This window comes from Mesoplodon mirus (genome assembly GCF_964341445.2).
Source record: "Mesoplodon mirus genome assembly, chromosome: 12".
Taxonomy (NCBI): domain Eukaryota; kingdom Metazoa; phylum Chordata; class Mammalia; order Artiodactyla; family Ziphiidae; genus Mesoplodon; species Mesoplodon mirus.
The window spans coordinates 81,296,869-81,323,556 of record NC_138988.1 but is presented as its reverse complement, the minus strand read 5'-3'; the positions used below and the strand labels follow the sequence as shown (position 1 = coordinate 81,323,556).

The 26,688-nt window shown below is 39.0% G+C and overlaps 2 protein-coding genes across 2 annotated transcripts in view; both read left to right on the top strand.

The window, feature by feature from the left end:
* Positions 1-26,688, top strand: part of PKHD1 (PKHD1 ciliary IPT domain containing fibrocystin/polyductin) — a gene marked incomplete at its 3' end in the record, with an annotated part of 433,165 nt that overhangs the window by 272,626 nt on the left and 133,851 nt on the right. The window contains exons 53-54 of the mRNA XM_082637162.1: positions 4,142-4,279; positions 24,828-24,941. Of these exons, the coding sequence (XP_082493288.1) occupies positions 4,142-4,279; positions 24,828-24,941 (252 nt within the window). The remainder of the gene's footprint in view (positions 1-4,141; positions 4,280-24,827; positions 24,942-26,688) is intronic.
* Positions 9,965-12,462, top strand: LOC309813814 (ubiquitin carboxyl-terminal hydrolase 1-like; the record flags this gene model as incomplete). Its single annotated transcript, XM_082638945.1, is given in 6 exon segments — positions 9,965-10,018; positions 10,021-10,128; positions 10,130-10,807; positions 10,809-10,892; positions 10,896-11,571; positions 11,657-12,462. Coding segments are annotated over 6 exon segments (2,406 nt in total).

The following is a 26,688-nucleotide window of genomic DNA, read 5'->3' as shown; positions in this document are numbered from 1 at the left end:
CAATTGTTATATCTTCTTCTTTGGTTGATCCCTTGATCATTATGTAGTGTCCTTCTTTGTCTCTTGTAATGGTCTTTGTTTTAAAGTCTATTTTGTCTGATATGAGAATTGCTACTCCAGCTTTCTTTTGATTTCCATTTGCATGGAATATCTTTTTCCTTCCTCTCACTTTCAGTCTGTATGTGTCCCTAGGTCTGAAGTGGGTCTCTGGTAGACAGCATATATATGGGTCTTGTTTTTGTATACATTCAGCCCATCTGTGTCTTTTGGTGGGAGCATTTAATCCATTTACATGTAAGGTAATTATTGAAATGTATGTTCTTATTACCATTTTCTTAATTGTTTTGGGTTTGTTTTTGTAGGTCTTTTCCTTCTCTTGTGTTTCCTGCCTAGAGGTTTCTTTAGCGTTTGTTGTAAAGCTGGTTTGGTTGTGCTGAATTCTCTTAACTTTTGTTTATCTGTAAAGGTTTTAATTTCCCCATCAAATCTGAATGAGACCCTTGCTGGGTAGAGGAATCTTGGTTGTAGGTTTTTCCCTTCCATCACTTCAAGTATGTCCTGCCAGTCCCTTCTGGCTTGCAGAGTTTCTGCTGAAAGATCAGCTGTTAACCTTATGGGGATTACCTTATATATTATTTGTTGCTTTTCCCTTGCTGCTTTTAACATATTTTCTTTGTATTTAATTTTTGATAGTTTGATTAATATGTGTCTTGGCGTGTTTCTCTTTGGGTTTATCCTGTATGGGACTCTCTGTGCTTCCTGGACTTGATCGACTATTTCCTTTCCCATGTTAGGGAAGTTTTCAACTATAATCTCTTCAAATATTTTCTCAGACCCTTTTTTTTTCTCTCCTTCTTCTGCGAGCCCTATAATTCGAGTGTTGGTGTGTTTAATGTTGTCCCAGAGGTCTCTGAGGCTGTCCTCAATTCTTTTCATTCTTTTTTCTTTATTCTGCTCCCTGGCAGTTATTCCACCATTTTATCTTCCAGCTCACTTATCCATCCTTCTGCCTCAGTTATTCTGTTATGGATTCCTTCTAGAGTATTTTTAATTTCAGTAATTGTGTTGTTCATCACTGTTTGTTTGCTCTTTAGTTTCTCTAGATCCTTGTTAAATGTTTCTTGTCTTTTTTCCATTCTGTTTCCGAGATTTTGGATCATCTATACTATCATTACCCTGAATTCTTTTTCAGGTAGGTTGCCTATTTTGTCTTCATTTATTTGGTTGTGTAGGTTTTTACCTTGCTCCTTCATATGTAACATATTTTTTTGTCATTTCTTTTTTTTTTTTTTTTTTTGATGGGTTGTGCTATATTCCTGTTTTACTGGTTGTTTGGCCTGAGACATCCAGCACTGGAGTTTGCAGGCAGTTGTATAGAGCTGGGTCTTGGTGCTGAGATGAGGACCTCTGGGAGGCCTCACTCTGATTGATATTCCCTGGGGTCTGAGGTTCTCTGTTAGTCCAGATGTTTGGACTCAGAGCTCCTTCCACAGGAACTTGGGCCGGACCTCCGGCCGGGGAACCAAGATCCTGCAAGCTTCGTGGTGTGGTAAAAAAAAAAAAAGAAGAGAATGAAAAACATCTACGAAGGGGGAATGTGCTAAAGACCAAAGGGAAAACTTTAAATTCCATGTAATAGACATATTTTAACATATTCAAAAGAGGCCTAGTATCATTCTTTTGTGTGTGTGTGTGTGTGTGTGTGTGTGTTGTGTGTAAGTATTTTGTGAATGAGAGAAAACATTTATTGAAGAAATTCAGTTATTTTGTACAATCAGGTTCAACAGCCAAACACTGGTAGAATGGGCCATAGGTTGGAAGAGATAAAGGCTATTTGTATGGAACTCTTGTATTGAAAAGTGTTTGCTTGAAATAATTTCTGTCTTGCTTTTGAAGTCATGTTAAAGTCATGAATCTATAAAATATATGTTAAACCTAGAACATTCTCTAGATATTTCACTCCTTTGTTTGAATGTGTGGAAAGGAGCAGACGTGAAATTGAAATTGAAATGCAAATTTATTTTCATCTGTTTAGCCTGATTATTCATTTTGTATCAGTCACTAATAAACTCTTGAATTTTAAGGGGTGTCGGGAACTAAACTCAACAGATCTGGGCAATGTTTATTTAACAGCTTTATATTTGATGTCACAGTAAGCACTAGGGATTTTGAAAAAGGGATGTTCTCTTCTCCTAAGGAAGTAACAGTTGGAGAGAAAGACATAATTACACTGAGGACCAGCCCAGTGACAGTTCCCTCCTTACAAGAAATAATCATGTATGTAATTACAATAATGTGTTTTAGTGCTATGTTGTAAGAAGGTCCAGGGTATCATTAGAGAGAGATTTCCACAGGGGAGTGGTGGATCCAGTGTGAGACCATGAATGGCTTACCAGCAGGGCTAAAACTTGGATTGCTTCTGATGGATGAGTGGGTGATGCAGATGCTGTTTGTCCCATGCCCACACCATGAGAACCTGTGTTCTACTATTTAACTGAGACACAAGGGGAGGGAGGGAATACGTGCAGGAGAATTTAGGGACCAGGTCTGGAGATGTCACACTTCGATTCTGCCTACATTTTATTGACTACACCTCAGTCACATGGCTTCATTTAATTGTAGAGGAGGCTAGAAAAGGTAGTCTAACTATGAACCAGGAGGAAGAGGGAAATGGTTGGTTCACAACCCTCTACTGTCTGCCATAGGAAGGTGTGGTGGTCTTATCCTTTGAGCAGTAGGCAGGAACCAGAAAAGACAACTCCTGAGAAGTTAATTTGGGTGATCAGGTCCTTAAGAACAACAGGTGCATTGTTTTCTGGAATGAGAAGTGAGATTATGTTTAAAAAATTCCTTAAATATGAAACAGAAACAGATTCACAGCCATAGAGAATAGACTTGTGGTTGCCAAGGGAGAGGGGGTGGGAGAAGGAAGGACTGAGAGTGTGGGATTAACAGAGGCAAACTATTATATATAGAGTGGATAACCTCAAGGACCTACTGTATAGCACAGGGAGCTATATTCAGTATCTTCTAATAACCTATAATGGAAAAGAATATGAAAAAGAATAGATATGTATGTATAACTGAATTACTTTGCAGTACACCAGAAACTAACACAACATTGTAAAGCAACTATACTTCAACAAAATAAAAAATTTTTTTAATTCCTTAAAAATCTTTGCATGTGTCAGTGATTATGATACTTAAGATGTAAGCAAAAATGTTTATTTGATATCTTTAATTTGGGTTGAATTACTCCAAAGCCTCAGAAAGTAACACTTAATACTTCGGCACACATGAAATATTTACTGTTTTAAAGGTGAATTTTTACTCATGTATTATTCTATTGTTACTTTCAAACAAAAATCAATGTTTCTTTCTCCTGAAGTTGTATGGAAACTGCTTTTATGGAAGGGGAAATGAAGAATAAGTTTTAAGTTGTCCCATGAGCTCTGTTAGCTTGGCAAGCTAATGTACAACAGTACTAATAATGAAGATTTCCAGCGTTTATTGAGCACGTACCAGCCACTGGGCTTTTCATGGTGGGATTTGGGAATTGAGAATGGTTCAGCCCTTTAGGTCTATTGATTCATTTAATCCTCACAAAAAAACTTATGAATGAAGCAGGTATTTTTATTATCATCCTCACTTCACAGATTAGAAAACTGAGGCACAGAGGGGTAAAATTGTTGGTCCACGCAGTCAGACAGTAGCAGAGCTGGGATTCACATCCAGATAGTCTGACTTCAGAGGCCAAGGTCGTCTGTATGGTTGTCTACCTCTCAGACATGAGAGCCAAACTGGAGGGATGGGGACAAAGGGTGTGGAGCTCATCTGGACGTTTACACTAAAGTAGGCTTGGGGCAGGGTTTGGGGCATCAGCAATGCCTTTGGCCATGACCCTCAGTTTGTGAAGTGATGGCAGAATGTATGCATCATGGCTTCTTGTTTCCCCTGCCTCTTTATGAAAGCCTAGCCTTTGGAAAACCATTTGTTATTCCACTTCCTGCCCCTGTCCTGACCCAGGCAGCAAGGGAAGCAGCTCCTGAACTGCCTGGAGCACCGCAGTGCAGGTCGCTGGAGGAGAGGAGGTAATTCTCGTTGTGTTTATGGGTCTGAGCAATTTCTTTTCCTTCTGCAGACAGGACTGTCCTTGTGGATACAGATCTTCCGTCCCTCAGAGGCCTCTATGTGATGGGGACTCTAGAATTCCCTGTGGACAGAAGCAACGTTCTGAGCATGGCGTGCATGCTCATTGCAGGCGGGGAACTGAAAGTTGGTGAGTCAAGGGCAAGGGCACCAGGATTGGGAGGAGAGAGAGGCCTTGGGAGAGGATGGTGTCCTCCAGCGGGTTGCTTGAGGGAGTTTGGGGAGGGCTGAGGCAAGGAGGAAGTTTGCTAGTAAAGCTTCTCCCTGGCAAGCTTTGGACACAGACAGAGGTGATGTTTGTTGGTCACGCCCTCCTGTCCACCCGCTGTCTGCTGCCGTCTGTTCCCAGGGTCCTCATGCTCATTGCAGGGCTCTTTTTGCCTCCTTCAGGCCACACATCAATTCTCCCTTTAGTTCTTTGTGTGAGAATTTACCCATGGCTCACTCTTTCAGAAGATCTTGTAGGGTGGATTGGTTATCCTTTGATCAACCAACTCACAAGAAAATTTCAGTTGCTATCTTACTGCACATCCTTCAAAGAACAGACCTGAAAGCTAAGCTGTGTGCTCATGGTATACTTGGGCAGAAATCGCTGTGACGTGAGAGCGAGTCTCTCAAGGAAACAGGGCTCTTTGTGCAGTGTGGGAGATGCCTTGAGAGGAGCTTTTTAGAGCCATCACATCCTAGGACAGTAAAGGGAGAAAGCTTGGGAGAAGGCAAGCAATTCACCTGGCCCCCTCCCCCACAAACCCATGAACTGCTCTGTCTGTTATGTTTTGTGGCTTCCTGGTCAGGGGCCAGAGATGCAATGGTGCTAGGAGATGAGGGTCCTCCTGCTGGGAAGTGAGGGATGTTGCAGGATGGAGTGGATCTGGGATGGTGTTTAACCAGGTCTGGTACACTGGCTTACTTAAATAAAAACCCGAGTTGCTCTAGGTAGGCTCTGTACTTGAAACTGTTGTACACAATGATGGGAAGACATATCCCTTGCCCTCAAAGGAACTACCTTTGAACTCAGAAAGGCATTCTACTTTGCCTCCACAGAGGAGATTAAAAGAGAATTTTCAGAAACAAAAATACCTTATCCCAAAGAGACAATCTCTGATGGTGAGGAAATGTTTAGATATTGTTGTTCAGTAGCATGCAAATTTTAGACTCTCTGGAAGGAGAGACTTCTAAGCCTAACTACCTGTCCAAAGTTTAAATCACTGCAAGAAGCTTCCTGAAAAATTTGGGTCAAACCTCTTCTTGAATGCTTCCAGTGACAGAAAAATCAAAAGCTTTTGAGACAACATGTTCCCACTTTTAAAAAGTCTATTAGAATTCTTTCCCTTCTTATAGACAAAGTCTATCTATCTTCCTCTAATTTCTGTTGGTTCAGGTTCTTCTGTTTGATCTATTTAGGATGAGTGTCAAACTCTTTCTTTTGATAGCCCTTCATCTACATTTTATTGAATCTTCTCTTTTTCAGGTTATGCAGTTCCTATTATTTTAGCCATATATAAATCGCAGTTATTTTAATCACAGTTATTATTATGATTATATAATTATAGTTAGATCATTTTAATCACAGTTATTGATGTTTTAAAATAATTTTTATTTTTGCTTCTATTGTGCCACCTGGAAAATACAGAAAAGCAAGTAGAAAGTTATACAGAAGAAATAAAGTAATCACTTATACTCCCAAATGTAAAGATAGATGCAGTTAATGTTTTGTAGTCCTAAAATCATTTTTTTCCTTACACGTGCATGTGTACATGCACACACGTGCTCTAAAACATAGAGTATACAGTCTGATAATCTTCTGAATCCTATACTAACAATATGAGAATTTCCTCAATTCATTCTATTTCCAAGACACAATTTTGGTAGCTTTAACATTGCACATCCATGTGAGTCTATACATATACATACCTGCATAATAACTTAGTTAACTATTTTTCTATTGTTGAACTTCAAGCTTATTTCAGGTTTTGATTTTTTTTGTTTTTTTTTTTGTCCTTGTAACTTACTCTGCAGTGAACATCTTAGTACTTAAGTCATTATTTGCATCTCTGATTATTTTCTTAGGATAGACTTTTATAAGTGGAATTAATGGGCCTAAGGGTAAGTGCATGCTTTAAGGTCCTGGATGCATATTGTCAAAATGCTTTTCAGAAAGATTTTACAAATTTGCACTGCCTCCACATTTCTGAGTTATGAGATCCCTTCATGCTTCCTGAAATTGTCACTAAACAGACTTGTTTTGTTTAATTCCTCTGAAAGTATGAAGCCAGGGGGAAAGAACTATTCTCCAGATTAAGAGTATAAGCATAAGTCATGACTTATTCTGAACAGAGTGAAATGAATATAGCAGAATTGTTCTATATTCATGGGCTCTAAGTCAGACAGCCTGGGGTCACATCCAACCTGGTTACCTACTTGATGTTTGGCCTTAAGTAAATCAGCCTCTGGATGCCTCCATCATTTCATCTACAACATATGATAGAACCTACCTCAGAGGGATGCTGAAACCATAAGTATAACAGCTCCTACTAAGTGCTTGGCATATAGTAGGTGTTTCATAAATGCTAGTTTATCTGTAAGGGTGCCTGCGGGAAGTACATGTCATACTAAATTGGGCAATTGGAGGAGATTTTGATGAAGGAACCATTTACAAAAATCCAAACGGCCTGGGGCAAACCCCAGGGCTAGAAACAGGAGAGTATCCTTATCATCCCTTCCCCTAAAGGAGTAAGAGAAGGAGATTGTTACTGGAATTCAGAGATGGAGGTGAATGCCTGAAGATGGCTGTCAGGCAGCACCATGAACTTTTGCGTGACTGGGACGCACTCAGTACCCAGAAGGGCCTCTGGGAGGAAATACCCACATCTTACTCTCTGTCCTCCCTCGTCTCCTGCTCATGCTACCATTTAGCCAAACCCAACCGGAACTCCTAGTAAAGGAAGACTCACTGCTGTCCTGTATCCAGGACAGCTGTGTCCCGGGGCAGTGAGCAGAGTAAAGGAGGGCGGAGTTTGGAAATGAGGTGTCAGTGGATGCTCTCCACCACAGATATGGTTTTTCTTTTAAAACAGCCAAAGATTCAACTTCCTCCAGCTGATTATGCCAACTACTTCATCAACTCTCATTCCTTCTCTTTTTGCATATGCTGCCTCAAATACATATCTCTACATTGTACACTTGTGTAAGAATTATTTTGTTTTCACTTGGGTTTTAGGGAGACCTAAGTGCAATATTCTTTACTCATGTCTTTTTAAAAATTATTTCAATCCATCTTTCCACAGTGAGGAAATCCTTTTGGCTTCTGATTTTTTCCTCCAGATTAATATCACTTGCTCATTTGTTTAATATTCTATAAAATTCTCATCCAGTTAACTGATAGAAATATTCAATAAAATTGAGCCTTGTTCTTGTTACTACAAAACTTATTTCAGGTTGGCGTCTTCTATTGCTAGGAGTGGTCTTTTTTTTGTAAGTTTTTTTAGGTTTCTGAGGTCACTTATTACTATAATTCAAACTTGTTGCTTGTGAAAATCTGTACCTTTGAAGGGAAGTGACACAATGCCACTTTCCAGTTTTGATTTATACATTTCAAATCTTATTTTTAATTGTGTCCATTACCAACTATATTTTTATCTATTACTAGACAATGGTATGTTCTTTTTCTCTCTGCTTGTCCATGTGTTCCAGGCTTAAAGGTTGATTATCTGAAAGGAACCCATCTGCCCAATCCTATCTGTATGATGCCTGAAGGAAGACTTTCAACCCATCTGTCCCATTCTACCACACCCTAAAGAAATCCCAACATGAAATAGATAATAAGACTAGTTAGCAAATGAATCTAATAGATGTGGACATTGGCACAGAGCACTGCCAGAGTCTGTCTGCTATCTGATGCCATTTGATCCAGGTCCCAACATTGTGGGATTATATTTCTTGGTGGTCCTGCTTTTAAGGCAACTGGTGCTGGCAAAAGGTATCAATTGACTTTTAGTAGAGTGGAATCATAATGCTAGCATTAGAAAGGAAGTTTAAGATCAAAGCTTTGCTTAGAGGACTGCAGCTGCATCACAAATGCCAAATTCAGTTTCATTCTTTGTTCAGTGGTTGTCTCATTAGTCTGATAAAACACTTCAGATAAGCTTAAGGTATTTCACTTGTTTGTCCATACTTTCATTCATCATGTTTTTTGCTCATTGCCTACCACAGTGCCAAGTACCACAGGAGAGGTTGATGTACAGAAATAGAAGTCATGAACCTAGCTTTCAAGAGATGTCTCAATAAAGGCATGGAGACAAACAAATGAAAACATAATTGGAAGTGTCACCTCCTCCAATGTGGAGGGGGATTAAAGATAAAAGAAGAGATCGGAAAAGGCACATATTTGTGGATGAGCATTATACCTTCAGGAAATTGTAGGGAATGGGTAGGCCTGGACTGTAGGATTTATAGAACGATGGTAGCTGATGCAGCTTCTTGGCCTTATACATTATGTTAGGGAGTTTGGATTTTATCATGAAGGCAGTGCACAGTCATTGGGTGGTTTTAAGCAGGGACGTGACATGATTAGATCTGGTCTTAGAGTGATCACTCTTGGCAGTGTGGAGGGATGTGTTGGAAGGGGCACAGTGAAAAGTGAGAAGGCTACGAGGTGTTTCAGAAAAGAAATTGTAAAAGATTGAACTAAGGCATTGGAGTTAAAGAGGAATTAGGGAAGTACTGAAGAGGTAAAAAATCACTAGAACTGTGTGGCAATTTTGATGTGAGGAGGGTAGTTGGTTAGGGTACATCTTAGGGTTTGGGTTGGGAGATCTGGGTCCACGGTGGTGCCAGGACAGAGCCTCCTTCCCACCACTTATTAGTTGAGTGACTCTGGTAAATTAATGAGCTTTCTCTTTCTAAAATGGGAGCAATAATAATCATGCTTATTTTATAGAGTTTTATAAAAATTAAGCGAATTAATATTTATTAAAGTGCTTGAATAGTATCAGCCACCTAGTAAGCCTGTACAGTGGTTTGTTGATTACATAGATTCACATTTGTCAAGTTTAGGTTTCAGTGGGATGTGTAAGTGGTAACACGAAGAGGGCAAATAGATTTATGAGAAAGCACAGGAGAGAGGACTGGGCTAACTATATATGGGTCATCAGCCAAAATGTGCCATCAAAGCTGTGAGATAGCGAAGAAAAAATGACCAGTGCTGAAATTTTGGCAAAAACCAACCTTTTAAGGTAATGGAGGAAGCTGAGTTCAGGAAGGAGAAAGGAAAAGAAACAGCTATGAAGGTAGATGGAAAATGAGAAGAAAATAACGTCTTGAGACGCCAGCGGTTCCGGCGCCGGGCGAACGGAGCCGCTTCTGGTGTTACTTGCCGTCCCAGGGCGGGGACGGGGGCGGGCGTGGTCGGGCGCCGCTTCGGGGATGTAGTCGGTGCCGGCGCCTGGCAGGACCGAGCGGCAGCCCGGGTTCCCGGTCTTGAGAGCGAATGGTCACTCCCCTGCGGGGAGGGTGATCCGGCCTGCTTTTCCGTGGGTCGCGGGCCCCCGCGGGCTCGGGGCAGGGGCTGACCTGTCGCACCCGCCCTCAGCCCGCTTAGACTCCTTGGCGTCACCACCGCGGACCTCGCTCTGGGCCATGACCAGAGTTACGGGAGAAACATTTCGATGTAACAACCCCCAGTGATAAGGACAGCCAACAGCAAGAAATGGTAGAGCAGAAGATACGACACCTGGTAAGATGTTATATTCTAGATATGATTACAAGGTCCCTGTATAAATTAATTCTCATCAGCTCCTTGCGATTTGAAGAGAAAATGCCCGGTGTCGTACCTAGTGAACGTAATGGGCTTTCAAGAGGTAGTCCATCAAAAAAAAAACCACCAGACTTTCCTTGAAGTTTTTTCAGAAAAAGGAAACCAAGAGAGCCTTGGATTTCACAGATTCTCAAGAAAATGAGGAAAAAACTTCTGAATATAGAGGGGTCTGAAATTGATCAAGTTGTTCCTGCAGCACAGTCCTCACCTATCAACTGTGAGAAGAGAGAAAACTTGTTACCGTTTGTGGGACTGAATAATCTCGGCAATACTTGTTATCTTAATAGTGTACTTCAGGTATTATATTTTTGTCCTGGTTTTAAATCTGGAGTGAAGCACTTATTTAATATTATTTCAAGGAAGAAAGAAGCCCTAAAAGATGAAGCCAGTGAAAAAGATAAGGGAAATTGCAAAGAAGATTCTTCAGCAAGTTATGAACTAATACGCAGCTTACAGTCCTTGATCATTTCAGTCGAAGAGCTTCAGGCTAGTTTTCTCTTAAATCCAGAGAAATATACTGATGAACTTGCTACTCAGCCAAGGCGACCACTTAACACACTCAGGGAACTCAATCCTATGTATGAAGGATATCTACAGCATGATGCACAGGAAGTATTACAGTGTATTTTGGGAAACATTCAAGAAACATGCCAACTCCTAAAAAAAGAAGTAAAAAATGTGGCAGAGTTATCTACCAAGGTAGAAGAAAAACATCAGAAAGAGGAAATGAGTGGTAATAACAGCATGGAGATGGACAGTATGAGGCATTCTGAAAACTATAAAGAAAAATTGCCAAAAGTAAATGGGAAAAGAAAAAGTGACACTGAATTTGGTAACATGAAGAAAAAAAATTAAAGTCTCTAAGGAACACCAGTCTTTGGAAGAAAACCAGAGACAAACCAGATCAAAAAGAAAAGCTACAGTTGATTGATTAGATATTCCTGCTAAAATAATCCCCAAGTACATTTCTGAAAATGAGAGTGAAAGACCCTCACAAAAGAAATCAAGAGTTAAAATAAACTGGTTAAAGTCTGCAGCTAAGCAACCCAGCATTATTTCTAAATTCTGTAGTCTGGGTAAAATAACAACAAACCAAGAATCCAAAGGACAATCTCAAGAAAATGAATATGATCTTGAAGAGGACTTGGGGAAGTATGAGAATGATAATACAACTGATGGTTGTGGACTTGAATCTCCAGGGAAGAATGTTATGCCTGTTAATGAAGTTAAGCCCATAAACAAAGGTGCAGAGCAACTTGGTTTTGAGCTGGTGGAGAAATTATTTCAAGGTCAGCTGGTAATAAGGACTCGTTGCTTAGAATGTGAAAGTTTAACAGAAAGAAGAGAAGATTTTCAAGACATCAGTGTACCAGTGCAAGAAGATGAGCTTTCCAAAGTAGAGAAGAGTCCTGAAAGTTCTTCAGAGCCAAAAACAGAAATGAAGACCCTGAGATGGGCAATTTCCCAGTTTGCTTCAGTGGAGAGGATTGGAGGAGAAGATAAATATTTCTTTGAAAATTGCCATCATTATACTGAAGCTGAACGAAGTCTTTTGTTTGACACAATGCCTGAAGTTCTAACTATTCATTTGAAGTGCTTTGCTGCTAGTGGCTTGGAGAAAATAAAGAAAATTAAGGGGGGAAGTGCCATATATCCTTCACAGAAGCACCTGAATATTAGTACTTATTTCAGTATTCTTTGTGTTTGATTGTTATGGTGGTGGACTTTCCAAGATCAATACTCCTTTACTGACACCTCTTAAACTGTCACTAGAAGAATGGAGCACAAAACCAACCAACAACAGCTATGGACTATTTGCAGTTGTGATGCACAGTGGCATTACAATTAGTAGTGGGCATTATACTGCTTCTGTTAAAGTCACCGACCTTAACAGTTTAGAACTAGATAAGGAAAATTTTGTGAACGACCAAATGTGTGAAATAGGTAAGCCAGAACCATTGAATGAGGAGGAAGCCAAGGGTATGGTCGAAAATTATGATGATGAAGAAGTGTTAATTAGAGTCAGTGGAAATACCCAGCCAAGTAAAGCTTTGAACAAAAAAAATGTAGAAGCTATCGGACTTCTTGGAGGACAAAAGAGTAAAGCAGATTATGAGTTAAACAACAAAGCATCTAATCCTGATAAAGTTGCCAGTACAGCATTTGCTGAAAATAGAGATTCTGAGACTAACAATACTAATGGGACCCATGAATCTGATAGAAACAAGGAATCCAGTGACCAAACAGGCATTAACATGAGTGGTTTTGAAAACAAAATTTCATATGTAGTGCAAAGCTTAAAGGAATATATGGGGAAGTGGTTGCTTTTTGATGATTCTGAAGTGAAAGTTACTGAAGAGAAGGACTTTTTGAATTCTCTTTCCCCTTCTACATCTCCTACATCTACTCCTTACTTGCTATTTTATAAGAAATTATGGAGTGAGTGTATTTTCCTTGCGTATATATTAAACAGACCTGGACAAACATCAGTAAATTGATTACATCAAAAAAGTCTTGGGCTTCCCTGGTGGTGCAGTGGTTGAGAGTCCACCTGCCGATGCCGACCGGGCTCGTGCCCCAGTCCAGGAAGATCCCACATGCCACGGAGCGGCTGGGCCCCTGAGCCATGGCCGCTGAGCCTGCGCGTCCGGAGCCTGTGCTCTGCAGTGGGAGAGGCCACAACAGCAAGAGGCCCGCGTACCACACACACACAAAAAAAGTCTTTAACTTATCTTTTGAAGCTAAATATTATTTATATTATTATTGGTCTCTCTAGGTTTTTATATAAATAGTGAAATTTGAATTATTGAAAACCATGTTAATTTTTAGAATTCATTTTCCTTAGTGGAGACTAGTGATTGATGCATTAGCTTCTGGGAACAAACTTGTATAGGTTCTTATCTGACTTATTCAAAATGGAAGCATTTAAACACTTTGAATTTACACCTATCTTTTGTGTCTGCTTTTTCAAATAAAGTGCTTGTATTTGTATCTCCATATTTTGGAGTAATTATCTACATGATGTTTATAGGTTCTTTGGTTTTTCAGCTAAGAAGCAGAATCTCATTTCAGTACATTTAGTTTTGTAAGTCATGAAGCCAAATCTTTGATAGGCTGTATTAGAGGCACATGTATGTATTCACAGTAGTGCACATTTTGTGCCTTTAATCACTTTGAAAAGTGTCTCAGAAAACCTGAAGAGTCAGTCCTCTTCTGTCTTCACAAGACTTCTATATGTATTTATGAAAATGATTCTGTACCCTAGTAAATCTTTTTCGGCATGGACTAATTTCATAGTCATACTCTGCACGATCTGTATATAGTGCATCGAACTTACAGGTGTGACCTTAAATTTAACTTTTTAAAAAAAACCAAGAGGTCGGGCTTCCCTGGTGGTGCAGTGGTTGAGAGTCCGCCTGCTGATGCAGGGGACGCGGGTTCGTGCCCCGGTCCAGGAAGATCCCACATGCCGCGGAGCGGCTGGGCCCGTGAGCCATGGCCACTGAGCCTGCGCGTCCAGAGCCTGTGCTCCGCAACGGGAGAGGCCACAACAGTGAGAGGCCCATGTACCACAAAACAAACAAACAAACAAACAGAAAACACCAGGAGGTCAATAAAATTTAAACTGCTTAACAACTATTAAAAAAAAAAAAAAGAAAAAGAAGATAATGTCTTGAAACAAAGGAAGAAATTTGCAAGAAAGAGGGAGTGGTTAGTAGTATGAGATACAGTGGAGAGAATAAAGAAAGCAGGAAAGGAAATTGTCCATCTTATTCTTTTTTTTTAATATAATGTCTGTCAAATATAGTTTTGATAGCAAATGTTACTTTGCATGTTTTTTTTTAAATTCTTTTTTTTTTGTTTAGGCTTTTTTAAAAAACATCTTTATTGGAGTATAATTGCTTTACATTGTTGTGTTAGTTGCGGCTGTATAACAAAGTGAATCAGCTATACGTATACATATATCCCCATATCCCCACCCTCTTGCATCTCCCTCCCACCCTCCCTATCCTACCCCTCTAGGTGGTCACAAAGCATGAGCTGATCTCCCTGTGCTATGCAGCTGCTTCCCACTAACTATCTATTTTACATAAAATTAATTCTTATTGGAGTATAGTTGCTTTACAATGTTGTGTTAGTTTCTGCTGCACAGCAAAGTGAATCAGTCATACGTATACGTATATCCACTCTTTTTTAGATTTCCTTCCCATTTAGGTCACCACCGATCATTGAGTAGAGTTCCCTGTACTATACAGTAGGTTCTTGAACAAAGAAAAAAATTCGACACAATACCTGAAAGATAGTAACTGCTAATAAGTTTAATGCCATTTATCTATACTTTAACAACTTCATTTTTTGGCTTAAAATATAGCCTTAAGTACAATTGAACAGATTCAATCTCATGTTTGAAAATGAACCGTTGTCTATTTTAAGAGTGATATCATCAAACCTTACTATGCTTTCATGAGTAACAAACTTTCTTTTCGATGATAAAATGGAGCAAAACAGAAGATATTAAGGAGAAAATAGATTTGCCCCTGTCTCCATCCCCTTCCTCCCCACTTCCCTCACTTTCTCTTTCATTGAATGCCAACTCAGTGCCAAGCATTCTTCCTGGGACTTGAGTATTCAGCAGTGAGCAAGACAGGTAAGATTCCTACGTGCACTCTTTTGTTGGAGAAATAGACAATGAAATAGTAAAATAAATGGAGAAGATAATTTTAGATGGCAGTACATGCTCTGAAGAAAACTAAATGGAAGAGTGAGCTGAAGAGAGGTGTTGGCACCATAGATTAGGTAGTCAGTAAACACCTTTCTGAAGAATCAGTGTGACTACAGACCATAGAGCCAAGAAAGAGCTAGACTCACAAAGATTTGAACAAGAGGGTTTCAGACAGAAGGAAGAGCTGGTGCAGAAGTCCTGAGGCAGAGCCAGGCATGTGCTTTACATAGTTGTGAGGCAGAAAGGCTGCCATGGTAGCTGGAGACTAGTGACAAGTAGGCATGAGTTTCAAAGTGTAGGATGGATTTTAAGCTATGCAGGGTTGTTTTCTAAAGCAACAAAGAATGCAAGTGAGTCCAAATTGTGCTGAAAATTGCTACTTTTTGATAATCTCATGCATATGACTTTAAGAAGACAGAAATTAGTTTAGGACCTTCATGAATATGGGAACTCTAGAAATCTGGATTATAAATCTAGTTTAGTGAGTCATTATACAACTTCTGGAAAATTCCTTAATAGTGGATTTATAACTGTGATATCTCAGACCTCAGAGATTATGTGAATCATCTGTATCATTGTATGGATAATGGAACTGAGATCCAAAGACATTATTGATTGGTTCCAAGGTCTCATAGCTCATAAAGATCAGGACCAGGATTAGAGGTTATTTTAGTCACTTCAAATATTTGTCCTTCAAGCCTTTGCCCAAGGACTACCTTTACTATGGGCATTTTCCATTCAGTAGGTTTCAGTGTATCTTTTCTCCTGGTCCATTCTTTCATTCATATTGTCATTACTGCATTCATTTTACTATTATGAAATAGTATGTTTTCGTGAATGTCTTCTCTGTATTAGATGATAGGCTTCTTTACAGAATTTTGTAACCCTAGTACCTTGTGCATAGTAGGCTTCTGATAATGTGCTGTGTGACTGATTAGTTTATTGATAAGTGAATGGACACATCTAAGTCTGTCTTTCAGCTCAATGCCTTTTTCTTGTAATACATCCAGTCTACTGACACCTAAATGTCAACATCTGTGAGGAAGGGCTTACAGTGTTAATGTATAAATGACCACAATGTTTACCCCCTCCCTATATGAAAGAAATAAACAGGGGCTAAAAACACATTGAAAAAATTGATGATCTTGTACAAATCTAAATTTTATTCTGTCTAGGAGAGGAAAACTAATAAAAATGCCTGAATCAGAGCCTGTGCAATAAACATTGGTTCATTGAGTGTTTTAAATGTTTGTATTTCTTTGCACAGGGATAGCTGTCTGAACTTATCCTTTTCACCAGTGTCCTTTTTTAGTTGAGACATCATTTCCATGCTTTAATATGTGTCCTTTGTTATCTTAGATATCAGTGATATTAGCATGTCATTGATCCAAATGTGCAACTCAATTAAAGTGTTTTAATATTATGCATACTTTTAAAATTGCAAATGGAAAATTCTCTTGTGATAGTTTGTAGGAGGATTTCAGAAAGGGATAATCAGTAATCATATATGTGTGTCTTTAAAACTTAACAGAAGTCTCCTTGATCCCTAAGTAAACAACACATGCCCCACATTTCAGAGTCCCTTCGGACTCAGCAGTGTATTTTTTCCTTCAGCCTGTCAGAGCCAAGTCACGTGATGCACTGCCTAGTCACTCAGTAATTATGCTAGGAACTGGGTTTTTATCCTAAACTTGTCACATATTGTTTTGCAGAGCCAGTGATGTGTATTTGTCAGCCCTGTCTCACATTTGTAGCCAGGAGCCTAAGGTCATCATTAGCCCATGACTTTGATTGTCAGGAAATGAAGTACTAGGTGTATGGAAGTTTCTTTCATTGCTTGCATGATTGGGACTTTCTCAATCCTAAAGAAGAAGAAAAATCCATACACAGTTTATTGCCTTCCAAACTGACAGTTCTGTAAGGCTCATTGGATGATTAAGTAATAAGAAGGAGACAAACCAGAGAAAAGTGTAGATTAAAACATATCCTCCAGCTTAAAGACACAATACCCAGTAGTCAGACTCATTGAGTAGCCAGAGAGAATCTTGTGGTGATGTTTGTTTAAAAATAATATATTAAGTGAAAAAAACAAACCAAACAAAAATATATTCTTTCAAGTTTATGATTAAAAAATCATACAAATTAACCACAAATTTAATGTGTAAATATAAGTGTACATAGGTATCTGTAAAGTAGATGGTTTATAAGTTAGCTAATATAGATCATCAGTCAACAAATCAGTTCCTGTTTATACTGACCATTCTCTAATCAAACTACTAGTTAATAAAAAGGTGAAATCAAAGGGATGTGATTTTTAAATATCATACTTAACTCTAAGGGCAAAAACATAAAACCTTTGTTCTTTACAGGTTCAGGAAGCACTAAACTCCACTTCTGTGAGTTGCTCAGAAGATTGGTAGCCAACAGTTAAATAATACATATTTCAAAGTTAGATCAAGCATAGAAATATCTGTTTGTTTTCAGATGGATATTAGTTCTCTGACAAATATCACATTATTCTTTTTTTTTTTTTTGGTGTGAAACATTTTTAAATTTTTTCCGTTAAATTAACTCCATACAGAGACAGCATCAGATGGGTGCCAGGGTCCCTTTTTGCTCTCATCTCATCTCGTCTTCCCTTTTTTTCCCTCTGCCCTATCCCCAGGATCCTCTCCATCCAGTCAGTGCTCTCTGTGGTCAAGTCCAGGGAAACTCCTGGCTCTAGTACAGTTCTAGGAGGGCAACTGTGAGACCTCTCAAACCTTCATGTTAACTGACTAAGGCCTCTTAGGGTCTTTAGAGTGTAGCACCTACAAAATAAACACACAGACACATTTTAAAAACAAGAGTTTTTTCCTGCAAATATTGCTCTCCTCTTATAGTACAACATGGGTATATTATTTTACTAAAGACCTTCTGCTCACCCTGTGTGAGAAAGCGAAAGATTCGGGGAGAGGGCAGGGAAGATGAAGAAAGAATGGAGTGGAAGCTGGAGATGCAAGTCATGTCCAGAGAGCATTTCAGAAAATGGAAATAGCATGTTGAAGTCCCCAAAATTGGGAAGCTGGAACATTTGTGGAACTAAAGTAAGGCCAGTGTAACTGAAGCTTTGTTAGCAAGAGAGAGAATGGTTTGTGAGATAGAGCTGAGAATCAGAGAAAGCAGAGCATCATGGGTCACATTAAGGAGCTTGACCTTTATCCTAAGTAAAGAAAGGGTGGATGGATTGGGGGAAACCAGAGAGAAGGCAAGTGAAGTAAATACTGTAAAAGTTTGGTTAAGAAAGATTGAGAAGCTGGCCCATGTATCACATTATTCTTAAATGTATATGTATTTTTAAGCAAAACACAGATACAAGAAATAATCCTTCTATCTTGCTGGGTTTGTCTCTACTAAACACAATTGTAGTAATCATTTTACTTTAATATTTTAATATTTTCTAAATCAGCATTTCCCAAACTATATTTTGGACACTTGAACTTCTATCACAATAACATAAAATTCCTTAGAAATTTATTAATTATTTTAAAATGATTAAATAGTTAATTATATAATAAATAAAAATTGTTAAATATTAATTAATTATTTTTTCATGGAAAAGCTAGATAATTTTAAGCAAACAAGTGAATGAATGAATGAATGAATACTTTATTTTCTTGGTTAGAAAACTCTTATGAGAGTATTTGAGTTTAAGAGGAATTTAATTGTGTTTCCTGCAGTTCCTTGGTCTGGACATTCAAGTAAGTGATCACCTAATATGTTTACCTTTGAAATGTCTAGTTTCTAGTACCTTAGGGATAGGACATTACTTGCTAGGAACAGCTTGCCTTCTTTCTCTTAATTTCCAAATTTAAACATTGATTTTAAAATGTTTCATTTCTCTGTTGTTACTACCACTACTGTTTACACTGTTATTACTACAAGAGCCAACATTTTTAAGAGGATGTATTATATGCAGACCCTGCCATGTATCTTTAACATGTACTAAATTATTTAAGCCTAATTAAGAATGGATGCTTTTACTGTGCCTATTTTATATGAAGTGGCAGAAACTGAGGCTTACAGAAGTAAATTAGCTCAGTCTTATTTATGAAATTATAAGGGTTTTTATACATGTTGCAAATATGTGAATGAATATGTTATATATTAACTTTTATTTTAATTTCTATCAACTGTTAATAAATTGAGAGCCCTCCTCATCAATGATGGAAATTTGTCAGCTTGAATAAAATCACTCTCTGAGGGGCTGATGATTATCATTTGATAATGTCTAGGTTATTCTTATAACCATGTCTTATTTCATTGGGCTGAAAGCCCTTCCACCTTCCATTTTGGTTTTTTTCACATGGGATTGATTTTGTTGAGGAGGGGTGTTTTAGGGCTAAGTGGGTCAAGTATACACTGGGAATTAAAAGCTAATTCAGGATAAAACAGGCTTCACAATTTAATTGATTTATCACTATTTGTCCAGAATGTTCTGGAGGCTCTACTCTGAAGAAAATAGCTACAGCAAGACATGAGAATAATAGTCATGCTTCAGTTGGAAGCTCAGCTTCCAAAGTCATCAATGTATAACTTAGTTCTAGGGCAGGAGAAAATGTGTAAAATTGATATTGGGGGTAATTTCTTAACCTATCATTTATGGGCAATCATGATATTTATGGAATTTCAAGGTTAACTTGGAGGGAAATACAGATTATTTAGAAACACAATTTGTTGTTTTGGATTCAGTGAACAGGACCCGACAAAACGTTTATTAGGGAGATGAGTCTAAAATTTTGGTCAATATTTATTAAATATATGCAGTTTTTTAATGCATCAGTTATACCTCATTAAAGCTGTAAAAGAATTTAATGAGTTAGAGAAGCAGAAATACAAATATAATTTTGATCAGTTTCCATTCTATTGATGAACAAGTACGTATTGATGAGTGTCCTGAAACATAATAGTTTATTACGAAATAAGACACACGTTGAGAAAAGTTTGCAAAGTAAACAGTACAAGTTCAACTAAATAAGAATCCATTCTAGTTGGTATGTAGTGGGATCTCATGGTTGTTTTAATTTGCATATCTCTAATTTTTAATGTGATTTGAGCACTTAAAAAATTTTTATTTTCTATTTGGTATCTTGTTTTGTGAAGTAGCTGTCCTCTTGCCCCCCCCCCTTTTTTTAATAGATCTTTATTGGAGTATAACTGCTTCACAATACTGTGTTAGTTTCTGTTGTACACCAAAGTGAATCACCTATATGCATACATAGGTCCCCATATCCCCTCCCTCTTAAGCCTCCCTCCCATCCTCCCTATCCCACCCCTCTAGGTGGTCACAAAGCACCGAGCTGATCTCCCTGTGCTATGCGGCTGCTCCCCACTAGCTATCTATTTTATGTTTGGAAGTGTATATATGTCCATGCCACTCTCTTACTTTGTCACAGCTTACCCTTCCCCCTCCCCATATCCTCAAGTCCATTCTCTAGTAGGTCTGTGTCTTTATTCCCGTCTTACCCCTAGGTTCTTCATGACATTTTTTTCCCCTTAGATTCCATATATTTGTGTTAGCATACGGTATTTGTCTTTCTCTTTCTGACTTACTTCACTCTGTATGACAGACTCTAGGTCCATCCACCTCACTACAAATAACTCAATTTTGTTTCTTGTTATGGCTGAGTAATATTCCATTGTATATATGTGCCACATCTTCTTTATCCATTCATCTGTTGATGGACACTTAGGCTGCTTCCATGTCCTGGCTATTGTAAATAGAGCTGCAATGAACATTTTGGTACATAACTCTTTTTGAATTATGGTTTTCTCAGGGTATATGCCCAGTAGTGGGATTGCTGGGTCATACTGGAATGTACCTTTTGTTGGTTATATGTGTTACAAATACCTTTGCCCACTCTGTAGCTTGCTTTTTCACTCTCTTAATGGTATCTCTAGATAATTGGAAAACCTTTATTTAATACAATTCATTTTATAGACCTTTCCCAAGATGAATTGTACATTTTGATTGAACTATGGTAGGCGAGTATATGTGATATGGTTTTAATTCTTTTAAGTTTGCTAAATTTGCTTTAGGGTCATCATATGACCAATATTTGTGAATGTTTTATGCAAGCTTGAAAAGAATATGTATTCTTTGTGAGTCTAGTTTTGCATCTACACATATTATGTTATTTGCTAATTATATTAGTCAAAACTGTTGCATCCTTACTATTTTCCTGTTTATTTAATTTGCCACTGTTATTTTTGGTATATCTGCTCATTTTTGCTTTATTCTGAAGCTATGATGCTAGGCACATACATACTTACTATTCTTATAACATTGGTGTCTTTTTTTTTTTTTTTTTTTGTGGTACGCGGGCCTCACTGTTGTGGCCTCTCCCGTTGCGGAGCCCAGGCTCCGGAAGCGCAGGCTCAGCGGCCATGGCTCACGGGCCCAGCTGCTCCGCGGCATGCGGGATCTTCCCGGACCGGGGCACGAACCCGTGTCCCCTGCATCGGCAGGCGGACTCTCAACCACTGCACCACCAGAGAAGCCCACATCAGTGTCTTTTTTACTGTGGAGTATCCCTCTTTATTTCTAATTGTTTTCTGCAAGAGGATTGGTTAAAATTACGGAGTTCACCATTTGGGGGATAAAATAGGTGTGAACTTTGCTGGAAAGACACAGCTCCTTCTCTCAGGGAGTGTGTTGTAAAGAGGAGGCAGTCTGATAAAAGACACTTACATTACAGTCTTGAAGCACTGAGGTAAAGCATGGCCTGTGTCGTAGCCCACAGCGGGCTACTTAACACAGACATAGTTGACAAGGAAGGCTCCCAGAGGAGGTGGCCTCTGAGCTGGGTTTGCTCTTGTTTGGGGACTCGGTTTAGGTGGCTCAGCTCTCAAGCGTGACAAGGAAACTGGGGCGCAGGTGGTAGAGAAGGAAGGGGTTCTAAATGCACAAAGCTGTTCCCAATCATTTGCTATTTCAAAGAGTTTTCCAATGTCCGCTATTGTAAATAGGTAGCACTGCAGTGGAGAACTTTGAGCATTAACCCTTGCCCGTGTTCTATACTATTTCTTTAGGACAAGTTCCTTGAAGAAGACTTAGTGCAGCAAGAGGTGCGGACATTTTTATGCACAAAAGGGGGCATCTAGCTCTAGGTCATAGGAGGCTTTTAGAAATAAATTATAGTGGAGCCAAGTTTTGAGGGATGATTAGGAGTTAGACAGGATGAAAGTAGGCATATAAAAGCCTGGGGAATCTCACGGACACAGAGGAGGGTAGAGGTAAATAATTCAGGGTGGGCTGGCTTAGTCACAAGCTGTGGGGAGTCGTGCTAAAAGAGTGGACTTAAATGTAGACTAGGTTTATATTTAATTCCATCAAAGAAGTTCAGTTAATAAAATCGTATAAAGTCCTTTAACCTTTTTCTTACCTTTGAAGTTCATGGAATCCATTTGTACCATATTCCTCAAATCATTATAACCGTTATCTTTTATATACCAGAACTTATTTTCCTTCCATCTCCCCAGGTGATTTTAGCATCTGGAACGTATTCTGTTTCCCCTCCGTTGCCCACCATCATCCTAAGTTGTGACAACTTCCGTTTACTTCTTTCCTATTCCGCTACGTCCATGTGTCCTCGGATGGGACTTTTAAGTCTAAGCCCAGCTTCCCCACTTTTTAGCTGTGTAATTTCTGACAGGTTCTTTAACCTCTCTCTGTCTCCGTTTCCTTGTGAGAGCCTCAACAATATCCTTCACAGGGTTGTGAGAATTAAATGAAATCATATATGCAAAAACACCTGGCTTGTCTCGGCAGCATGACGACAAGGATTTCCCCTCCATTGTGAGTATCTGCATTCATCCAGGTTGAAAATGCCTTTTGTTACAGTTTACAGCAGCTTGAAGCAGCTTTAAAAAGGAAAATCAGAGAAGAACTGCATGATCCCCTGAGCCTTCTCTTAGCGGTGGCTCCTCTCATTTAGGGACAAAGCCCAAGCTGGTGAGACCACCTCACCTTTCTTTGAGTGCTAGATTTGAGAATAAAATGAGGAGTTCAGACTTTAAGGCTTTCCATTTACCAGCTTTCACACATTTGAGAAGCACTGCATTTTCATGTTAAAATAGTATCTATTTCCTTCTCTTAGGTCACTCTTGCCTTCTTTCTGCTCCGTCCCTCTTCTCCATCTTTCCCTTCCCCCACATCACAAAAAAGAATACAAACTCTGGTCATTTCAGATACCAAAAGATCACGGCAGGCTGACTAATTTTGCCCAGACTTTCTGTGAAAGCTCCACATGTGCTGCCGTTTTGGGTTGCATAATTGATTTAATCTCTGATTTTAGAGGAACACTGAACTCTTTTCGTGGGACTCTGCGTACATTTCTCTAGGGCAAAAACTGTCCTACTTTTTTTCTCTCTGGTATCTGTTTAGTGCTAGACCATTTTCCCCCAAGAATCTAAACTACCCTCCGTGAAATAAATGAAATCACAGTTGGAAAATGGCTTACTGGCCAGATAAGAGCTATACCACGCACGTTTTCTCCTCCTCCTCCCCACATCCCTTCTTTCTGCTCTCTCACATCTTTGTTTTGGCTAAGAAGATGTGTTAGTCACTCAGCTGAGGATTGGCGTTACCTACGTGGAGCCACTGTGTACCTTAGCGTTTTATTGGGAAAGCACACGCTGCAGGGTCCGATCCTTGCATGCCCGTTGGCCTACTGTGTGACTCCAGGGAAATTTACTTACCCCTCTGAGTCTTACTTTCAACAGTCCCTGTAGACCAATGGCTGTGCCGGCTGAACTATAGAGCTAGGTATGTAGCAAGCTGGAAACTCACACCGAGACTTTGGCTAACCAGGTATATATATGGGGTGCCAACTGGGGAAAATGATTTTATGCCCCTGAAAGATCACTTAGCCAAAAGCACAACCAGGCAATTTTAGGTTTCCATTTACTTCATTGTACCGTATTTGGCAACCTCATTTTGGGTTATGTTTTCAGGAATTTCTAAGTGGAAAGGCATGTTTGATAGCAGATGTGTTTTGTCAACTTCTCCGATCCAGTATATAGTTTGGAGACAATCTTCTCACTAGTTGCTTCTTAAAAAATCTAATGCTTTGTAATATTTTATGTACTCTAAGATACATTTTCTGAAGAAAATAATCTTTGCTAGCTCCGTACTCAGAAACACAATTTTAGTAATTTCCCCAAATTCTTCTCATACTGTGAAAGTGACCAAAGTCTGCTGTTTACATCAACAGATTAAGGTCAAAAGTAATTCCCAACTGCTATTTGAGTATCACACCTTGAAGGTTGTGTCCTTTTATTGCTGAAAGAATTTAGGCTTAGATAATAACCTATTACTTGTTTAATAAAACACAGCATAAACAGACCATTGTTCAAATTCAGACTGTTACTTACTAGTTGGATAAATTTGGACGAGTCCCTTAACCCCTTAGCCTCATTCTGTATGAATATTTAACACTGAGATAAGAATCATATTTACTTCTCAGGTGTGTTGTGAAGATTTAATGCTAAAATACATGTAGAGCAATGTGGGGATCCAGCTGTAGACAGTGTATCAATCAGGTTTTGCTGTAATAATGTTGTGTAACAAAGAATCACCAAGTCTCAGTGGCTCACAACAACAAATATTGATGCCAGACTTGATTTGACTTGGTTCTAGCTCATGGGTTCTATTAGGGTCTGCTGTGTACGTCTCTTCATCCAGGCCCTAGAGGTTATTTAAGGAATTCTCCTTTCATGGCAGGGAACATTATTGCAAGTGATCTGGTGAAACTTGCCAAGCATTTTAAAGCATCAACTCGGAACTGGCATTACTGTCACTTCTACCCGAATTTCACTGGGCAAAACAAGTCATGTGTCCAGGCTCAATATTAGTAGGTCAGGAAAGTATACTCTGCCCTAAGAAGAGTGAATATTTGCTGAACAGTAATCCAGTCTCCCTCAGAGAAGTTTACTGCATCTCACTTTTCCACCTTTTCTTTTTCCATCTATGAACACTGGCTTTTCTCCATCTAGTCTACTTTATAGCATCTACTTTGCATTCTCAAAATTACATCACAATTTCCCTCTCCCTCCTTAAATTTCAAATTAATTTACATGATATACTTTTCTTGCAAACAGGTACTTTAGAAAATCCCTTAGAAAAAGAAAAAAAGCTTCTGATTCTCCTTAGAGCTTCAGAGGGAGTCTTTTGTGACCGTTTCATCGGAATTCGTATTGATCCAGGAACAATTGGTAAGAGTATAATGCAGTTTTTTGGGGGTTTTTTTTTTTTTTTTTTTTTTTTTGTGGTACGCGGGCTTCTCACTGTTGTGGCCTCTCCCGCTGCGGAGCACAGGCTCCGGACGCGCCCGCTCAGCGGCCATGGCTCACAGGCCCAGCCGCTCCGCGGCATGTGGGATCCTCCCAGACTGGGGCACGAACCCGTGTCCCCTGCATCGGCAGGCGGACTCTCAACCACTGCGCCACCAGGGAAGCCCTAATGCAGTTTTTATTAAAAATGAAATGTGTGTGTATTTCTGATAGGGAAGTACCATTCATAGAACACCTACTAAATTCCAGACACTCTTCTAGAGAATTTATTATTTCACTTACCAGCTCTCCTGTAAGGAGTATACATTTTACAGATGTCAAAACTAAGACTCAGAGATGATGAACAATGTGCAGAAAGCCACACAGTTTTATACTGTCAGAACTTAGATTCATATCCAGATTGGTCACACACTAAAGGCTGGATGAAGAGTCTGTGTTATCAACTTTAAATACTATGTGGTTATTGATATATTTTTTAAACTGGTAGATCTATAGATTAGTAAGAAACATTTACTGTTGGCAGTTTCTTCCTTTGATACTGCCACAATATCAAATCCTGTTTTATTTTATTATTTTTTTAATGTTTATTTATTTGTTTATTTATTTATTTATTATTAGTCATCCATTTTATACACATCAGTGTATACATGTTAATCCCAATCTCCCAATTCAAATCCTTTTTTTTTTTTTTGCGGTACGCGGGCCTCTCATTGCCGTGGCCTCTCCCAGTGCGGAGCACAGGCTCCGGACGCGCAGGCTCAGTGGCCATGGCTCACGGGCCCAGCTGCTCCGCGGCATGTGGGATCTTCCCGGACCGGGTCACGAACCCATGTCCCCTGCATCGGCAGGCAGACTCTCAACCACTGCGCCACCAGGGAAGCCCTCAAATCCTTTTTTAAAGCACAGAAGAGCACAGAAACTAGGACTGGACTTGTAAGGGCCACACAATAACTTAACTTTTAAGGGAAAGGTATAAGAGGCTTTCTATAGATTTCTGGCATTTTAAAATTTTCTTTGTATGGTAATCCTAATTTTATAAGATTTCAGTGACTCAGTAAACACAATAATGTTAGGATAGTTTGAAGTTTGGTAACCTAGTTTCATAAAGTATAGCTATTGCCATATAATACTTTGATAGTGCTTTATTGTTTTCAAATGATTTTTCATATATGCTATTTATTCTATCTTTTTAAGAATATGAGGTTAAGGAATATTTTACTTTTCTCAGATTGACAAACTAGATGGGTCACAACAGGAGCATGGACTCTTTTTGCCTGTGGTGTCCACTCTGTTCCAGGGAGTGCCGTGTTGAACTAGACTTTGTGTTAGGAGCATATGAGGGTGCCTGTCTTGATCCCCAGTGCCAGCTGTATTGCCAAGCAAGTGTTTCTAAAAATTTCTCTGATACTAAATTGAAAAAGGAATGAAATGTTTGTCACTGCATGCTTAAAAATTGGTGATATCATAAGTAAATAACATTTTGATCTCTTCAAGTATTATAATCTCCTTGAAACAACTAAGAAATGGTGTCATTTTACAGTTAACCTTTGGTGATTGGGAATGATCAAGAAATCTGCTTTCTGGTAAATTAAGAGAAATAAACTGTTTTTTGTTAAAATCTTTGTAGTTGGAAATTTCTCTAAATTATTCCATGTTACTCTCCTGTCTA